General features: G+C 42.2%; 1 protein-coding gene across 1 annotated transcript in view; it reads left to right on the top strand.

Annotated features, from left to right (window-relative positions):
- The window catches only part of vwa8 (von Willebrand factor A domain containing 8), a 78,007-nt gene that overhangs the window by 38,227 nt on the left and 21,036 nt on the right, over positions 1-18,744 (top strand). The window contains exons 26-37 of the mRNA XM_030080482.1: positions 1,865-2,016; positions 4,847-4,955; positions 5,692-5,830; positions 6,496-6,683; positions 10,364-10,483; positions 10,698-10,762; positions 10,857-10,982; positions 11,083-11,192; positions 12,654-12,805; positions 13,572-13,776; positions 13,941-14,022; positions 14,341-14,545. Coding sequence (XP_029936342.1) covers positions 1,865-2,016; positions 4,847-4,955; positions 5,692-5,830; positions 6,496-6,683; positions 10,364-10,483; positions 10,698-10,762; positions 10,857-10,982; positions 11,083-11,192; positions 12,654-12,805; positions 13,572-13,776; positions 13,941-14,022; positions 14,341-14,545 — 1,653 coding nt within the window. The remainder of the gene's footprint in view (positions 1-1,864; positions 2,017-4,846; positions 4,956-5,691; positions 5,831-6,495; positions 6,684-10,363; positions 10,484-10,697; positions 10,763-10,856; positions 10,983-11,082; positions 11,193-12,653; positions 12,806-13,571; positions 13,777-13,940; positions 14,023-14,340; positions 14,546-18,744) is intronic.

Raw genomic sequence — 18,744 nt, 5'->3', positions numbered from 1 at the left:
AGGGCGTGAAGACATCTCATCTCAACACATTTTCACTTAGCGAATGAGGATTTCAGCGGTGAGCGATCACTGCTCCCAAGTTTCCTGGTAGGTTTTGTTTTGTTTGCAGGCCTTGCCATTCCAGTCTAGTTGTTTGAGCAGCGAGCCGCCTCTCCACTCATGTCATCCATCTCCAGCCAGCTAGGAACAGTGTGGTTGAGTACATACTGTCCACTGTCCATACTCTGTGTTTACATACACCCTTTTCTCCCCCCTCCCCTTCCCTCCTCTCATCTATAGGCTGCTATTTATACTTACCCTGCTATTAATCACCAGGGAAGGAAAGACCGAGGGGACATGGTGTTTGTGTGTGTGTGTGTGTGTGTGTGTGTGTCTTTCTGCATGCACTAGCATACGTGTGTGTGCCTATATCGTGCACACGCTTAACGATCATCACAGTCACATTCTTGTACCTCCATGTGCTCAGATGTCATTAGAGAAAGAGTGAAAAAAAAAAAAAAAAAAAAAAAGATGGCGAGAGGCCAAAAGGGTAGGGCTCGGGAAAGAGGAAAAGAGCAATCTAAGCCCACACCGGATCGATAATTCAATGCTCAGGGACAAACCTGTATGTTAGATTTCCCCGCTGGCCTCCCGGCTCTGTCATCAATCACCATCAGTATTGACAAATGCCAGAAAAGGGTTAGAAAAGGGCCTCATTTAGTCAAAATCTAAGTTACTGCATTGGAATAAGCGACACTTGTTCCAGGGCAGTGGCCAGTGTAGGCCCTAATTATCATCTCATGTTCGGACACAAGAACACCTTTGTGGTTACGGGGAACCCAGACCAATAGGAATGTTTTAGTTTTTATTATTGACTATGTAATAATACGCTATATGGACAAAAGTATTGGGACACAACTTAATCTTAATCACACTCCTAATCATGAATCATGAATTCAGGTGTTTCATTCAGTCCCTATAAAAATGCCTATGGATTTAGAATGGGATGTCATAAAGCTCCTGTAGGTATAACATGTAGGGGGCCCAGTACCTTTTGTGTGTATAGTGTGAATAGCCCAATAGTGAAATACTATAGGCGCAAAAGTTGATTTGAACCCGGGCTGCTACACTAAGGGCACAGCCTCGATGTGTGTTAATTCACCGAGGCGCTCCAGCATCACCATAGTTACAAGGCACCGTCTTCACTGACACACACACACACAGGCTGAACTCTGCACTCATCTTCCTCGGATGTGGTCAGGGTCTAGAAATGAGTTACCTTTCAGATTGCAAGTCTTATTGAAAACTAACTGTCCCTGCATTGACCTCATGTTGTGGAGCTATAAACCTCATCAACTCCTTTTCTGACCCCCTTCACTCCCTTTCTCCCTTCTGTCCACTCTCTTTCCTGCATCCTTTGCTTTCTGTCTTCCTCCTTAACCCACCTGCTCTCTTTTTATTTTTCCTTGACTCCTTTGAAATCTTCATTCATTCCTCCCCTTACTCCTTCCTTCTTCTCCTTCTTCTGTCTCCTCTTTCAACACTCCTGTCCCTCTCTCTGTACCCCCTTGTTTACTTCTTAACTCCTCCTTCCCCTTTCCCTCCCTTCTCCTAACTCTTTATCCTCCCTCGTTCCTTGTTTTCCTCTTTCCATCCTTCTCCTTTCCGACCTTTCCCCTTTCTCTCCTCTCTGTCTCCCCTCCCTGTGTCCTTTCCTCCTTCATTCCTCTCTCCCTCTTCTTACTCCTCTCCATCCTTCCCCTCTTTTCCTCTTGTTTCCTCCCTCTATTTGTCTTGGTCCTCCCTTCATCCTCTCCTTCCCACATCTGCCTCCCTCTCTGTCTTTCACCCCTCCTCCCGCCCTCTCTCTCTCTCCTCCTGACAGAAATTCCCCGATGAGGGTTTGGCCAACGTGGTGCGAAACGTCTTTGACTTCGACTCGTACAACAAGGACATGCGGGAGGTTCTGATCGGAGCGCTGCACAAGCACGGGATTCCCATCGGAGCCAAGCCCAGCTCCGTCAACCTGGCCAAGGAGTAAGGCACCAGGGCACAAGAGGCTAGGATGTCACACACGCATACACACACATCAGAAGGACACACTATGCGCCCACACAGGCACTCACACACACACATACCACTCACTGCACTCTAGTCCTATGCCAGGCCAGTCAGTAGGACTCAGGGTCAGGGCGACAGATTGTAGATGACATGGGCATTACTGGCTCAGCTGCCTGGATCTGCTGTGTACCTTACTAGAGAGAAGGTGAGACAGTAGGTCACCACTACCAAATGAGGGTCAAATCACTACTGAGAAGCAGTTTCCATTCCTAGCTGGGATCATTTGATCATTCAGTCAACATAGATGAAAATAACTGAAAGGTTTTCAGTCAGTGATTGACAGGTCAGATGTGGTTGTTACTCCCCTTGGTGCTAGCTGATTAATTAGAAGAGCCTGGTGTAGTGTTGAGAGATGAACCTTGCTCTTTTGGCAACTTTTAATTGTGCATTTCAAGGGTAAATGCATTCTTGTGCAATAACAAGGAGTGGAAACAAAAAATTGAAAAGATTGGCATTTTACAAAAAACACAAATGTAACTGAAAGCCAAAATTATAATACATTGTCCCACACCAGAAACTTACTTTGAATTCTGTATAAGCTGTTAATAATAATGTTTTGTCTAATATTGGATAAAAACTTGAAGTCGTCTTCTAAGCTGCTGTTTGATCTTCAAACTCTCAAATGATGCGTAGCAGTGCATAAAGTCGAGAAGCCACGTTGTTATGGCCCACACATCCTTTTCAGTCAACCGAATTTTGAGGATGTGTCACTGTGTCCATGTCCATGTGGTCACTATGAAAATAAACATGAAGGTAAATGAAGATAAATGAAAGGCCTATGTCAACTTGAATCCAGTTTATAGCTCCTCATGAAAATAATAACATGTTTTATGCTTACTGCATACACAAATGCAAAAAAGAACTTCAGGTTGCATGCAGAAAGCTATAACAGAAACGATAAAATGCTAGTTCTCAAAATCTGTTTTTAAGCCCTGATAGTAATTGGCCTGTCGTACCTGCTTGACTCCATTCAGTGATTTTAGTCATTTTGTTACTTTAAGTTTTAACAAAGTCCTTGAAACTGGATGATAACTGTCCTTGAGACTTTTACTGAATTCCCTGTATTCACCTTTGAGGCTTCCATGAAGTCCTCTCACTGCTTGCTGAAGTGTCGCCATAATGTCTCACGAGATCATTCAGATTATTTTACCTCACCTTCTTTTTCCACAAGGGAAAGGTAAGGTCTAACATAAAGAACATTTCATCATGTACAGCTTTGTCTTTTAAATAAAGGAAAATATTTGTTTCTTCTGTCTCCTGTGGTTTTATTCTGACTCATCACATTCATAAATTCAGTTTTGTATATCCCTCAAATGGAATAATCTTGAGAACCAAGCAGGGAAGAAACAAGTATTTTCCTTGAAGTTAAATGTACAGTATCTGATTCTATGGATAATCTGTTTCTTATTATATCTGTCTATATATAGCCATGTGTCAGGGAATTCTTACATTTATTATAAGCTTGGGATCCATACTTAAGTGATTTGATACCCATCTTGAACAGTTTAGATACGGACTAGTTGTATCACCCGCAACATCTTGTGTCCATAAAAGCAAATATTTGCACTCTTGATTTCCAAATTTGGACATAGAAAACTAGAAACAGTTTCTGTGATGTGTTGAGCTTCATTCATAGAAATATTTATGGTCAGACGACTGTCCTCCCTCCAGCCCTTCTACCCCGTAAGAATTTCTGTGCATTGTGGTTGTGTTACATCTCTCACCCCACCTGCAACCAGTAAGGTTGAGGCCAGAACCCTGCTGTAATTCATGGGAAGAGTGTACAGTAAACATCTGGCCAGACACAATAAGTCAAACAGGCAGTCACACACATGCAGATACACACACTTATCCCATATATATTGGCTCCACTCACTCTAGAGACAGTTGGTTTTAATCCTTTGTTTTCAGGGAATCCCACACAGAGCTGTCATTCTGAGACCATTTTGTTGTGGCCATATTGAACTCCTCCTAGGATGTATTCATTTGAGGTCAATCGGGGATGCCAAAGGGTCTAACCAAAAGCAATGCATTATTTCCCAAAGGAAAAAATTAGAAAACAACAGCGGTTGTGCCAAGTTGCAATGCATTTGCACACAAAAAGGCATTAATTTGCATTGCATGTCACACATCTCATAGGACTCATGAATTTAAATGAATAACTCACCCAGAAACTGTAAAAAAAAAAAAAAAAAAAAAAAAAAAAAAGTTTTAATGGTACGCCCAACAGAGACTGAAGGCTCCACAAACCAAAACCATTTATGTTGCAATGGAGTTGATAGGAGACAATAAAAGCATATGGAAAATGTCCGTTTCAAATTTTGAAACTCCTCATGCAGCACAAGTCTTGACTCTCCATTTGTAGGTTTTGGGCGTCCCATGATGCATATGTAGGCCAGTCACACACAGGTGCTCATGCATTAGGCATTTCCAGAAGTGGGTTATGTCGCTTTTTTATGATTACAATTAATTCATTGGTTTGGGATGTACTGGACATAAGAATGGAAAGTCAAGACTTGGATGACACTGTGCAGACTTTGAGAATTTAAAAGTGACATTATAAAACCCTTTGACCTGCTGCTTGTCGCAGTTGCTGATCAAATCCATGCCAACAGAAGCGAGTAATTGTGTGTAAGTGGGTGATAAAAGAGTAAAAGATACAAAATCCACTGCTTTTGGATGAGGCACTCTTCTAAAAGTGGGTCACACCAAGCCGCGTTGTCACCATGTAACCTTTAACCTGCAGGCTGCCCCTGCCAGAGGTCAAGATGTCGGGGTATTGGACCACCAACCAGGGGGGCAACGCTCGCCGCAAGCTACTCTGTCCCACTGAGACACACCCCATCGATATCAAGGTAATCGCTTAAGAAGTGTAACACGCATGGACTGTTTTCAGCAATGTGATCCTCCACATCCCTCTTCTGTGGTGGAAACAGCCCTGAAATAAGACTTACAGTTTTATGAGTTTTAGGTAAAAAAAAAAAAAAAAAAAATGGCTGAAAGAAAGGCAGAACTGCACACACTTTTAGTTGATCAGTTTTAAATTGTATATAAAATGGATGTTTCTTTTGACTTAAACAGTAAGCAATGTATCTACGCATTTAGGCTACTGTTAAAGTACATTGCTAGACTGTATAGCAATTGCATGCATTTTGCTATATTATGATGCATTTTTTACATTCTCTTTTCACTGAAATGCTCACTGGTTCATATGTATGTGTGTGTCCATGTATCTGAATATCTATCTTTACATGTTACTCCACCATTGCACTTGCACTTCTTAATGGTCTCTCTCAAAAACCCCAGCAGGGGACAGGAGTTGAAAACTAGCACAAGCTATAATCTCGATGTGCAGAACATCAGCTTCACGCGCTTGAAAAATATTGCTGTGTAAATCTGCATTTCCCGTATTCATATAAATAAATAAATAAATGAAATAGTGGGGGGAAATGCTGTTATACATAAGCAAGCAGCTTTGTGATCTCAGTCCAGCTGAACAGTACCGCACAGAGGCTCATCAAAAACCAGTGTGCTGTGTATACTTTGTGTGAGTGTGTGTGTTTGTTAACAGTGTGTGTCCTGCGTTCCCAGGGCCCGGTGTTCCTGCGTGTTCAGGGTTATCCCTGCAACAGACAGGAAAGCAGGGCTTTGAGCTTCAGCGAAGAGAAAGCCCACTGGCAGATTCCCATGAACGAAGTGAACATCATCTGTGACGTCACAACTAAAGACGGTACAAACACACACAAACACACACAAGCACACACCACCGACACACTCATAAAATAGCTTGATCTGGGTGTCCGGATCTGTAGAGTCCTTTGGGGGTCTGTCAGAATGGGCGAGATAAGAAAGGAAGGAAGGATCTAAGGAAGAAGAGACACAGAGAGGAATACTGTACTGTAAAGGGACAATTCACACATTACCATTGTAGTCCAGGCTTTCAGGTGATACCTTAGGAAATCCACCTCCTGTGAAAATCAGATGCAGACAGACATGCATCACTCTTATTGACAGTCTGACTTTACTAATATTAGAGTCCCATTTTAAGTTCTAAAACACAGAATTAAGTTGTCATTTTTAAGCCATAGGCTGGCTCACCTGAAAAATGATTACAATTTGAACTGGACGTTAAAAGCCTGAAACAATGGATTAACCCAGTATCACCTTTGTGCAAATATCGATTACATTAATGCAAAAGTAGGGCTGATTTGTGAGGATTATCTCATATAACAAAACGAATGAATGCCATAAACCTCTGCTAAGCACAGATCTTGTTTTTGGCATCGCTCCAAAACCACATTTAAATATCCGTTAGCGCGGCCTCGGCCAGTGAACCATCGCAAAGTTTACGTCCGGGTCAGCTCACAGAAAGTACCCTGTATGTCTGTCTTGCAGATGAGCTGTACGTGGCGACATGTAATCCCGTGTCCCTGTATGCCATGAAGGAGCGAGGGGAGACCATCCACTGCATGGAGCTCTACGATGTTTTTCCCAGGACCATCAGTGGCGTCTGGCAGCCCTTTGTCACCGTTGCTGCCTTGGGAAGCCCCCTGGACGGGCAGGTGGTGCTGCATGAGGAGCAGGTGACCTTGGACACACACACTCGCTTGCAACACACAGATACACCCTCGTAATATTACATACATTTAGACTGGATGAGACTTGACAGGATGGGAATTAAATTTAATTCAGGTTGATTTAATTTGATCACTGGATTGGATTAGATTTGAGTAGTTTAATATTTGATGATCCCATGGAGAAATTAGCAGCAGACAATATAATACAGATGAGTTTAATGTCTTAGAGAATAGTGACAATCACACCTATTGAACATATTGACAGAAAATAAAATCACAAATAAGGGGTTGCAGGTTGATTGTTGGGGTGGATGTGCTAGTCTGCATCACCACCACTTCGTTTGGCTGAACAACCGTATAGAAAATGTGTAAATATACACATTGTAGTGTTCATGTATAAAAATAAATGTGAAATATGAAAAATGAATGGAAATATTTAATCTAAATGATGTGGAAATAAGTGTAGTATTAATATACACACCAGATAGACGCTGTTTTGTATTATTCCAAGAACCTGCTTATAGGAAAATGAGTGCAGTTTGACATATAAACACACACATAGAAACAGTATTAGTGCTCCCAAGGAAATCAAAATGCATTTCCAAAGTTGTCCCGTATCCTCTGATATTTCTCTTTCACTGACTTATGTGGCCCTTACACCACACTGGCATTTCAAATGTTTCTGAGGACAGCCACAGACTGGTAACAAATAGCCATGCACACATCTGTGCGTGTTGGCGCTCTTGTTTAAATGGTTGGCGGTCGTTTCCCCACCGCATTTGTCTTACCTCAGAAGATCCTGGCCTGTGATAGGAGAGCGTAAGACAAGAACAATGCATGCTAGTTATTTGTCCGACCAGAACTGTTCTACAGCTGGTGCATATTAGGCAAGAGGAGCGCTTCTAAAAATACCACTGTGATGGATCATATTACGTCTGTCTAAAAATGAAGAGGTCCAGACATCATAAAGTTCGTTCACAGGTCAGTGCCGTTGCAGGGAAATATAACCAACACACACTCACACACACACACTCACATAGAAATATCAATTTATACGTGTGCACACAAAAACAAATCTAAAAATTTAAAGGAATCATTGTGAAAGTAAAACGGTGTGCACCCAAAATCCTATATGCATTATCCATCCAAATTATTGCAGCAAATTACAGCACTTTTATATTCATAACACAGAGCAATGTGATGACAATGGCACAGAAACTTCCATAAAAATACATAGGTTTTGTAAATATGATCCATCCACATTAGAGATATAGCATGATGATATGTTGAAACATACTCACATGTCCTCACATGGATCTTCACCTTCTTCAAAATGCTCCTCTTCCTCGCTTGTTAAACAGTCAGGAGCTGAGTCTCACTGCTGAGTCCGTTTTTAGAAAACCTGGCGGTGACTTGCTCCGCTGTGTATCGCTTTTGAGCCGTGCTGCATTTATTTTGTTGCTAAAAGTATGTTTGTTGTGTCTGTTCTCCTCTCTGTCTCTGCTCTGTGTAAACACAGCCTGCCTGACTCATGGATTCCCTTGCATCAGACTTAATTTTTGTCATGTGACTGTTGGCTGCAGCCGAGCCTCTCAATCATTCAATGTTTCAATTTATTCAATGTTTTTTTTTTTTTTTTTACAGGAGTTGGCTTGTGGAAACGGTCTGTTTTTGCCATTTTTTAAAATAAGACATATAGAGAGTGATTTTGATAAAACATCACTATTTTAAGCATAGATATGGTTATTTTTTTCTGATGGAACTGTTCATTACACATGATGCCTTCAGGGACCGTCAGAAATTTTAAAAGCCAATGATCATTTTTATTTTTACAGTTTCTGGCAGTGATAAAGGGTGTAACTTTGGCCATTTTTTAAAGTAAACATGCCTTTAAATATCACCAGCAGGTTGCGGGTTTCAGAGGGTTACGGTGGCACCCCATTGGCCCCCCCGGTGGTTAGGGGTCCCATTGCAGTCGATTATAATACAAATGGTCAAAACTGGACCTGGTTATGTCTCCAAGAGAGTTTGGGGGATGAGGGAAATAACAGGAAAAATAAACCCAAGGAAAAAGCAGCAAGGAAAAAGGAACCGTAAGGAAAAATGAGGAACTTATTAACATTATAACTCAAATGTCAATTAGCCATGAAAAAGGCCACAAAACAATAAACAAGCCTTCTGCAAAATGGAGACAGACAATCTAGTCATATATATACTAACAATAATTGCACTTTAAATTAAAAGACTAAATCAGCTAATAAACACTGTCCCTCCAAAAGGAAATCAGATTACCAACCCGACGGTACACCACAACTTGAGTAGTTATGTAGGCTCACAACACACAGACTAAAGACTGACGAATGGCCCGCTGGTCTCGTCTGCATATTGCTCCAGGCCTTTGCCGTCCAGGCCCCGATGAGTGAGTGATCACTGGTGTGACCGACCACCCACTGTAGTTGTAGGGAGGCGGAGGCGATAAATGGAGAGAGACACAGGCGGGAACAGAAAGAACCACACCACGCTGCGGCGATAATATACTCAAACATATGCACACACTCAAGAGGTCATACATGAAGATGTGTACGTGCACTCACAGGGACATGCACCACAAAAACTCAAACACAAACACACACATACGCAAAGCCTGATTGAATCACCGTACCTCATCAGAAGACACATACACATGTACTGTATACACAAACACACACATACAGGGAGGGAGTCAGGGAGTGAGTCTTGCCTTCTATGAATAGCTCCGACAGCACAACATATGTCAGGGAAAGAAGGCCATGAGGAAATCATTAGTCCAGAGCAGGGGGGGGGGGGGGGGCGCAGCCTAAAGCCAGTTCTTCTGTCGCTGCCCCTCATAAAACTCAATTGAAGATGAAGCCTAGTGCGTCATGAATCGAAAGCCTTGGCACGGCTCGCCCAACATGCAACAGTGTATCTACAGTTATCCCACCACTCATCTGATATGAATGAAGCGAGCACACATGCAGAAGTGCACACACACACACACACACACACACGCACAGACAGTTCTTACACAACAGAATACTGAATTAGCTTGGGATGCAGTGGAAGGTTAACGGAGAGACTGCTTACGATAGTTTGAGTTAGCAGGACATCAGAAGTCAGATCCACAGGGTAAGACCTGGAGAGGAGCACCCTCTGTTGGCTGTAGTAGAAAACAATACCTTTCTGTCAGCATACACAATGAACATGGTGTGACACCAGCCGTACCTTATATTAGGTTTGTCATTCCAAATATGACCTTGTATTTTGTTTGCTATTGTAATAGAGAGCAAAGATTAAACGTAAAAAGCCACAAAATCTATTTTAGAGCCATAAAGTTATCATATCAGAGGAGCATTCAAGACCAATTTGCCATTTGATCTGATGATTTATCACATTGACCAAACCAAACTAAACCAGACCACACATTGTATTTAATTTACAATCAAATGCAATGGGACATTCTTTACAGTTAGATAAATTTGCATATTAAAGACAAAAACAAAATCTTGTCAGTCATTAGTAATTGTTTCACACAGTGACTTAAGAGAATAACATAATAATCAACATTAACTTCCCAATTTTTGTAGCGCTTAAACAAATACTTTTTTCTCGGCTATTATACTGCAGTTTCCATTACATGCTAATTTTTTTTGTATCTTGTCCATCAGAGCAACACCGTGCTTCACCTGGACTTGGTAACAGGTGCCGTCCGGAGGCTCATGTTGTCTCAGGACAGCGATCAGCCCTCTACCAAGCCCTCCAGTTGGTGGAGCAGCAAGGAGCAACAGGTCAGAGTCTCTTGTCTTCCCTTGTTAGAGTGAAGAGAAATCTAAATTGGCCTGCTGAGGAGTCCACTACAGTATCAGTTTATCAATTTATGAATTTTGAAAAGTTTTTCAAGGTGGGGTGGGGGAGGGAAATTTCCAGGAACGAGGAGTCATTACTGAATGAAAACCCGCTATTTCAGCTTAATCTATAGTGTATTTTGATTGTTGTTTTCAGGGAGGTCATAAAATGTGTCGTGATTTTGCCCACAAAAACTGGCTCCTCTTCTACAAGGAGGACGGGTAAGTCACTGTACTCTAAATTAGACAATAAACAACACAGAAGGAAACATCTCAGTCAGACAGTGGTATTAACCTCTTGTCTGTGGGACCGTAGCAACCACCTGGAGGTGCTGGATGTGCTCGAGGGCAGGGTCCACTCCATCTCCCTGCCCATCAACCTGAAGACCGTCTTCCTGGTGGCCGAGGACCGCTGGCTGCTGGTGGAGAGCAACACCAACAAGTAAACATCAGATCTTAAATACCTCTCGTGGTTTCAGATGAATTATCATTATACACCAAGAACGTTGGCTGTAACCAGGTGTGCTTGTTTTGCTGACCAGGAAGTTTCTGCTGACTAAGCCCATGCACATGGGAGCTGAGGACTCTGGAGTGTGTCAGCTCCACACCATCACCGAGGACTCAGTCAGCTCTGGCCATGGAGCCAGCTCAGGTATACATCATGATAATGACAATGATAACCTTTATATGTGGAACACCTATCAAAACAGAGGTAATGTGTATTGCAAAATAAACATAATAACCTAAAGAAATCACAACATGGCAATAATGCCAGTTAATCAAAACAAGAATAACTCGGACAGCAAGGACTCCATTCATTTAGCAGTGTTCACTCAAATTTTGAGCTTTATTTTTCAGTTTCATGTTTGAATTGGCAATATACTTTGCCTGCCAGTCAAATTAATTTGCATTAACCCTCAACCTGCTTGATTCACTTGTTTGAAAAAGATAATATCATGTGCTGTTAGCCAGGATAAGCAAAACCTAACCTAAAATGCATTATAAAAGTGTTTTAAACAAGGACTAGCCTGTTCTTGTTGGACAGGTGAACATATACTGTGGCACATCTGACATACTACATACAACAATAACCTTGATTCTTGTTTATATTGTGGTTAAAATACAGAAGTTTTTTAAATAATTTCCTGTATCTTGGGGGTTGCCATTTGACAAAGTAAGTGAATAGATTTTATTAATCCAGCATCGTAGGACAGCATCAAAATGACCAAGGTAAACATGTTGTGAAACCCCCTTGTTTGTAGTATTTGTGAAATTTTGCTGTGAGCATCCACCAGCTGAAAATAAGGGTTAACCTGTCTTTTCTGTTCTTGGCATCTGGCTGCTCTACAGGATTCAGACATGATGTCAACCCCATTAGCACAACCAGGCAGACAAACTGACATGCAGACAGATAGACTGGTGCTTTCAGCTAACAGTATGTCCACCTTGTCAAGACCTCTGGCTTTAGCAAATCCTCCCGCTGGCCTCAAAGTCACACCAAAACCATAAAGTAAACCAGGCATTTCTCAGTTGATAGTAAATGTTCATACCCACTCCATCTCATGATTGGTGAGAGCACAGCGTGCAATCATGAGTAACACCTAACGAGCTCGACTGATTTAGTACGTGAAGATCGTAACTCACTGGACCTCTGATTCTCTAATTGGGGGCAGTGACCTCCGCAGCAGTCTAAGGGAGAGTTGCTGCAGTGAGCTTATTGATATGGTAGACGCTCCGACTGGCTGTCTGGTTCACTCTCTTAGTCAGATGAAGTGGTCCATTAGTTCACCATCCAGTTCTCTCCACACAAGGGTGATGTCTGGAACATTTAACAGAAATGGTTGACAGTGTTCCTTGATATATATATTTTTTTTTCTTTCATTCTCTTGTCTCAACAACGGTAGACACGCTAACTGGCTGGTCTGGTTCACTCTCTTAATCACATGAAGTGGGCCATTAGTCCACTGTTGAGTTCTCTCCACACATGGGTGATGCCTAGAACATGTACAGTTGGTAGTGTTTTTTATTTTTCTCTGTCATTCCCTCAGCTCAACATTTTACCTCCTTCTCCTCTCCCTGCCTGCCTCTTCTCCCTTAATCCTTCTACACCCAGGTGAGCTGTGCGTACCCCAGATGCTGTCATGCGACCAGCTCCCCAACGAGAACCTGAGTGTCGCTCTGAACCAGAAGATCGTCTCGCCTAACCGTCTGCTGGCCGACACCGGCTCCTACGCACAGGTCATCGTGGGCTTCCCAGACCTCATGGTGAGGAAGTGAAGAGTTAGCAGTTTGAGAGCACATTCACAAGAGAACGTTCACAAGGGATTTTATCTGGATTCTTCAGTTTATTCAAAAAATAATGAATAGATGCATGTTCCAAAAAAGGTGTTAACGTAGATCCTGGAGTTCAAACCAAGCATGAGTCAAAAGGAGAGGAAACACTGCATACTGTCTCTGCTGCTCTTCAAGATTTCCTTAACAATACTAAAATGCTGTAGTTCTGCTAATAAAACCTGGGGAGCAAGAGAAACAGTGTCTAGAATTGTCATAAAGACCGACGACTGTCTGCTGTGCTGTAGTTTTGAATTGGAGGGTCTGTCTCTGGTAGCCCTGCGATTGACTGTCAACAAATTTATGCTGGAAGCCTGAAAAAAGTGGGTTGAGAAAATTGATGTTTTAAATTTACTGGTACTCAAATTAAAATGTTTTTGTTTTTGTTTTTGATTTTTTTTTTGTAATCCTTCTTTTACTAATGATATTGTTGGGGTGTTCTGGTGCTTTTTGCCAGGCCAGTGGTAAAGAAACAGAGGACTGAGAAGTAGTTGTACTATTCTGTATGGTGGGAATAGCCTGAAACATGGAGCGGGTCTTGTTAATGAATGCACGCCACTGTGGTTGAATGAGGTGTGTGTGTAGTGTGTGCGTCAGTGCCGGGCTGACAGAACCGCTTTCACACACTTCCAGGCTATACACTGGTGTCCTTTGATAAGTAAACAGTAATATTTTGCTTTCAATTTATTTTCTTCCCCAGTCCCCTAATGAGGTGTACACCTTCAAAAGGCCCGTTGACCTATCAGAGAAGAAGGGAGGTGAAGGAGGAGGTCACATGTTCTTCAGAGGCGGGCTCCGCTCCAGTTCGGCCAAACAGACAAACTGTGTTAGTCTGCTCTCAGCCAATCAGGTGGTGCGGGCCGTGCCGCCCTATCAGGTGCCACTGAAGGAAGTCTACCCAAAAGGTCAGGGTTCAAATCGCTCACAAAATCAGATGTGGAATCACTGCATTCATTCACAAAACATGACAAATGTACTTCTCCATATCCACTTTGGAGCCGCACAGAGCATGCACTCAGCGTTTTAACTAGACCTACTGTGAACGCTTGTTGTCATGTTTGTCACCCAGACGTCACACCGCCAATGGCAGCAGCTTACCTGGAGGTGACGGACCTGAACTCCAAGAAGGTCAAATACATTCCTGTCCCAAGGTAAAAAAAAAAAAAAAACCTGTCTTTCTCTGCAATCTGTCGACTACAAGAACTGAATCTGGTGGAACTTTAACTATTGAGAGTTATGCTCTAGCAGCACCTAGTGGTCAGAAACAGTACTGCGCTGAATGCAAACCTATTAATTTGTCAACTTTTTAATCTTTAGCTATTATCCTTTCTTACAGGTATATATTTTTTTTATTTTTTATTCTCATGCTTATCCTCAGTGAATTTCTTAGAACTTTGAACAGTGGTGTGTGCAACTGACAATTTAGCACATCACATCTTTTGACTTTCTCCATTTGATGTGGTTGACAGGTCAATGACCGTGTCGCCCTACACCAACTGGCTGTCCAAGGTGTCAGACTCTGACGTTATACTGGCTGGTCTGGGTTCTGGGGGTGTGGTCACAGTGGATATGGGCGGGTACGTCCGGCTGTGGGAGACAGGATTGGACAATCTGCAGCGATCGCTGATGGAATGGAGGAATATGATTGGGACAGAGGATGGCAGGCCTATACAGGTAATTTCACAACATTGGTACAACATCAGTGAAAATTCTGTTAGTTCAAGTTCAAGTTTATTTATAGCCCTTAATCCCTGTTTATAATCTCAAAGGGCTTTACAGGCCTGCGGTTTATAGAAAACAAAACAACACACCGTGATCTGAACCCACATAGTGGGCAAGAAAGAACTCGCTGGTCTAGAAATAGCAGGTAAACACAGGTGATAGTAATAACATTAATTAAGATTTTGTTCCAGTGTAACAGAGGCTTTCCAGTGACCCAGCTCTTTTAGACATTAATAGAATGGAAATGTAATTAATGCTGTTGTATTTTTATTTATTTTTTATGCCTATTGTTGTTTTTTGTTTAATTATCTTGTTATTTTAGCTTTTTGTTAAATGTTTTGTCTAATTGTGCTTACACTGTATTACTGTTGTTGAGGAGCCCCTTGAAAACAAGATGGTTCAAGAGGTTATTCCTAGTAAAGAATTTTCATTAGTAGCTGTGTTTACCTTGCTATTCATGTCAAAGTGGCAGCTGTGAAAATGGTCTGTTACAGTGTTTCTAAAGTCAGTGCTGCAGGTCCACCTGTCCTGTAAGTTTTTGATCTGGCTCCAAATCTGTAGCCCTTAATTTGGTTGAGTGTGCAGAGTAGGCCTGGGATAAAAAACATGTGGCACAGGTGGACCTTGAGGACGGGGATGAGGACTACTGCTGTATTAGAAAGGTGTGAAGTATAAGGGACAAGCGTTTGTATGTAGTTTCCCTCAAGACCACTGAGTGGCAGCGCTGTTTTAGAAAATATGTGAGGAGAAACTCAACAGGGCTTCACATAACATGCGTGTCCTCGTTTGGTGGAAAATATGGGCTGTCAAAGCATTCCATATTTTATGCTAATTGGAATGTTTCCGACCCTGAAATGTATGAGCAGGCTGTCCACGGGGTGGGTTTATGAATGGCCAATCATTGTAGCGATGATGTAATAAGTTTGCCCCTGTCTAAAAGGTCAGTACATTCAGACCCGCATACTGGGTACTGGGTTCATGGGACCAAAACAGACAGCATTGTTTAGGCACCCACACATACAGCACAGAGAGGGGAGTTCAGTAGGTAATGCATTCCTGCCAGATATAGGCTGCATTGTTTAGGACCTGAGGCCTCTTTGCAAAGCAGTTCTGATCTGAAACCAGTCTTTTTCTAATGTATAATTTATTTTTCCACGAGATTCACAGAATACTCTATTGCTTTGAGGCTTTTACCAGTAATGAAACAATTAATATAGCCTGTTATGGGAAGATAAAACTCATTTTTTGATGTCATTGTTTAACCTTTTCTTCATTCACTGCTGCAAAAAGCCAAAGTGTGTGGGAATCACTTGGTTTTGGAGCATCACAAGTCAAAAAGGTTGAGAACCATTGATATAGAGTCTGCAGAGCTCAGAGTTTCTAGGCCAAAAATGAGGCAGGTTTCCTTGGACTGAGGCTATGTTTGTTAACACACAATCACACACACACCTGCACACCTGCAGTGCACACACAGGACCTCTCTGGCCTAGATTCCTCAGTGGTCAGGTCTTCTTTGATGGGGCACCTTGGGTCCACTGCAGGTCAGGGTGAGACAGACCCTCTCTGTGCTCCCTGTTAGCTTTCCACAAGCAGCAGCGTGTCTCCTTAAACGCGGCCTCTACCTGCGCCTCTTTGAAAGCCCCTTTCTGTTGCTGCTCTGAGGTCGCTTTCACATCAGTCATGTTTAGTCCGGTTGAATCGCACTGTGGTGTGTGTAACCCCTCGGTGCAGTTCATTTAGGTCAGTGTGAACTCCTTTCCTAAACCCTGGTGTGCACTAATATTTGAAACCAGAGTTTGCTTGAAAGAGGTGGTTTCTGGTCGTCTCCGGTCGAACTCTGGAGCAGTTCATTTGAAGCGAGAAGGGTAATTGCACCAACACTGCCAGCGGTGGTCCGAGATAGGAGTTTATAACCAAGAGCCAGTACCTCCACATCGGTGCTGGCTCTTGATGGCAGCGTGACACACCAATCGCCAACTCTGCCGGTGACATCATCGATCTGAGTCTGTCACTGTCTCACGTTTTGCTCTGTTAATCTTCCCGTTCTCTTTGATCTTCGTTTGATGTGCAGACAAAAGGAAAATGACTGTAATAAACACGGAGATCCACATCATTGTTCATACATTCTCTGTTGACGTACTTTGTTGGCTGCTGGTTTGTTAATGCATTCAGGTAATACCAGAAAATGCAGAAGATTGGACTTTCATTGTTTTGTTTTATTTTTACAGTCTACATGTGGGCCTACCTGTTTGCATATGGCACACACACATTTCTTAAAAAAAAAATCTTAAAAATAGCACAAAACAATTAATTGACTATGAAAATAGTTTTTTTTATTGGCAACTAATCAATTATTCAAATAAATCATTGCAGCTCTAGTATCAGTAAAAGTTTAGCAGGGCAGTGTGTCCCAGAGTTGACCGCTAACTTATCAACGTCTGGTAGGAGACTGCCAAGCTGAATAAGAACAAAAGCTGACTTTCCTCTGCTTTGGTTTAGGCATGTATATGCATGTGCACACACACACACACACACACACACACACACAGTCAAATTCACCCATGTATGCATACAAACACTCAGGAAGTAATACAATGTTTAATTTCCAAAGCACTTCTGTTTTCCAGCGAAGCAGGAGAAGATAAATGACAGCTCAATGTCTTTGGCCCCATTCACACATGCATTCTATGACACACTCATTGAGCTGTGTGTGTGTGTGTGTGTGAGTGTGTGTGTGTGTCTGTGTTTGTGCATGTGTGCATGCATGTATGTATGTGTCTGGTCTTGAGTGCTCAACAATTGCTCCTCACATCTCCCTTGGCCCCACTCTCACATTGCTTTATTACAGCACCACTGACATCATCTCTCAGCACACAACACACACACACACACACACACACACACACACACACACTCAGCAGACATCTATCATCATCTGTCTACACATACACAACTTATGTCTTTTATTAAGCAGGTGCTGTTAGTAATAGCCAAAGTATCTGCAGGTATCCAGCTGTATCTAATACAAACACACTCATCAGTTCACCCACAGCCTGTCATTCCAATACTGTTTTATACATTGCAGTTGTTTTTGCACCCAGATATTGATGTAATTTGTGGTGGTGCTAGTGCTGGTTGGACACCTGCCACCCCTATCCAGTCACACCAACACACACACACACACACACACACACACACACACACATCACAGGTTCTGTATTGAGTACTGCACAGTTATGCCTTGTGCACTTTGAATGTAGTGGTGACACAATCTGTAAAGCTGTGGTAAGATTTTGAACTGGAAACAAGTCAAGCTGTGTTTTGAAAATGTTTAAATGAAACACATTTTACAAACTTATGAAAATATTTGGAAACAATAACATTTAAAGTTCTGAGCTGTGTTGCAAATTTGCAAGTTGTTTTACAACCTCATTCATCTGGTAATACCGTTTTTTATTCCCAAAACTTGCAAACTTGCACATTCAAGCTCACTTATAAGCATGGATTCATACACACTCTCACATGCACATGCACACACACACACACACACACAGGCCATCATCCATAAATCCCCCTCTGCCTGTAGGCAACTAAAAGAAGAATCAGCAATTTATGAGCCTATTAATCCTACAACACAAGGCGTGGACCATGAATGAGAGAGGGAGACAGAGTCTGGTGAAGAAAAGGCAGCGGGTGAACAAATATGTTGAGAGACAAGGGTGGGAAATGTTTATTCCCACAGTCATAAAGAGGAAATCCCCTCATCTCAGCCCACATCTCTCATACACTCTCCCTGTTTCTGCCTCCGATTCAATTAATTCACTTTATTAGTATAACTATCAGAGGCAAAACTGCTGCGTGTTTATGTAGTTGCTTTCCAAACAAGTTTATTTATTCATTTATTTGTTTGTCTGTTCGTTAGTGATGTACATTTTTTGAAATCTGGAATGGAATTTGCCAAATGTCAACTATTCTCAGTATCACAAACAGGTTTTGGGGTTCACTTGAAGCAGAAATGTTTTCGTTATGGAGAAATGATGGCAGTTGCTGGGAGACTTGAGGTCCAGTGGCAGGTGGCTGGTGATTATGTTGGAGGGAATGGGATTTTTCTTGGTTGCCACATCATTCATGCAATTAGTCAAACTGATATC

This window comes from Myripristis murdjan, chromosome 21 (genome assembly GCF_902150065.1).
Source record: "Myripristis murdjan chromosome 21, fMyrMur1.1, whole genome shotgun sequence".
Lineage (NCBI taxonomy): Eukaryota > Metazoa > Chordata > Actinopteri > Holocentriformes > Holocentridae > Myripristis > Myripristis murdjan.
The sequence above is the reverse complement of the archived record's forward strand: the minus strand, read 5'-3'. Positions and strand labels throughout refer to the sequence as shown.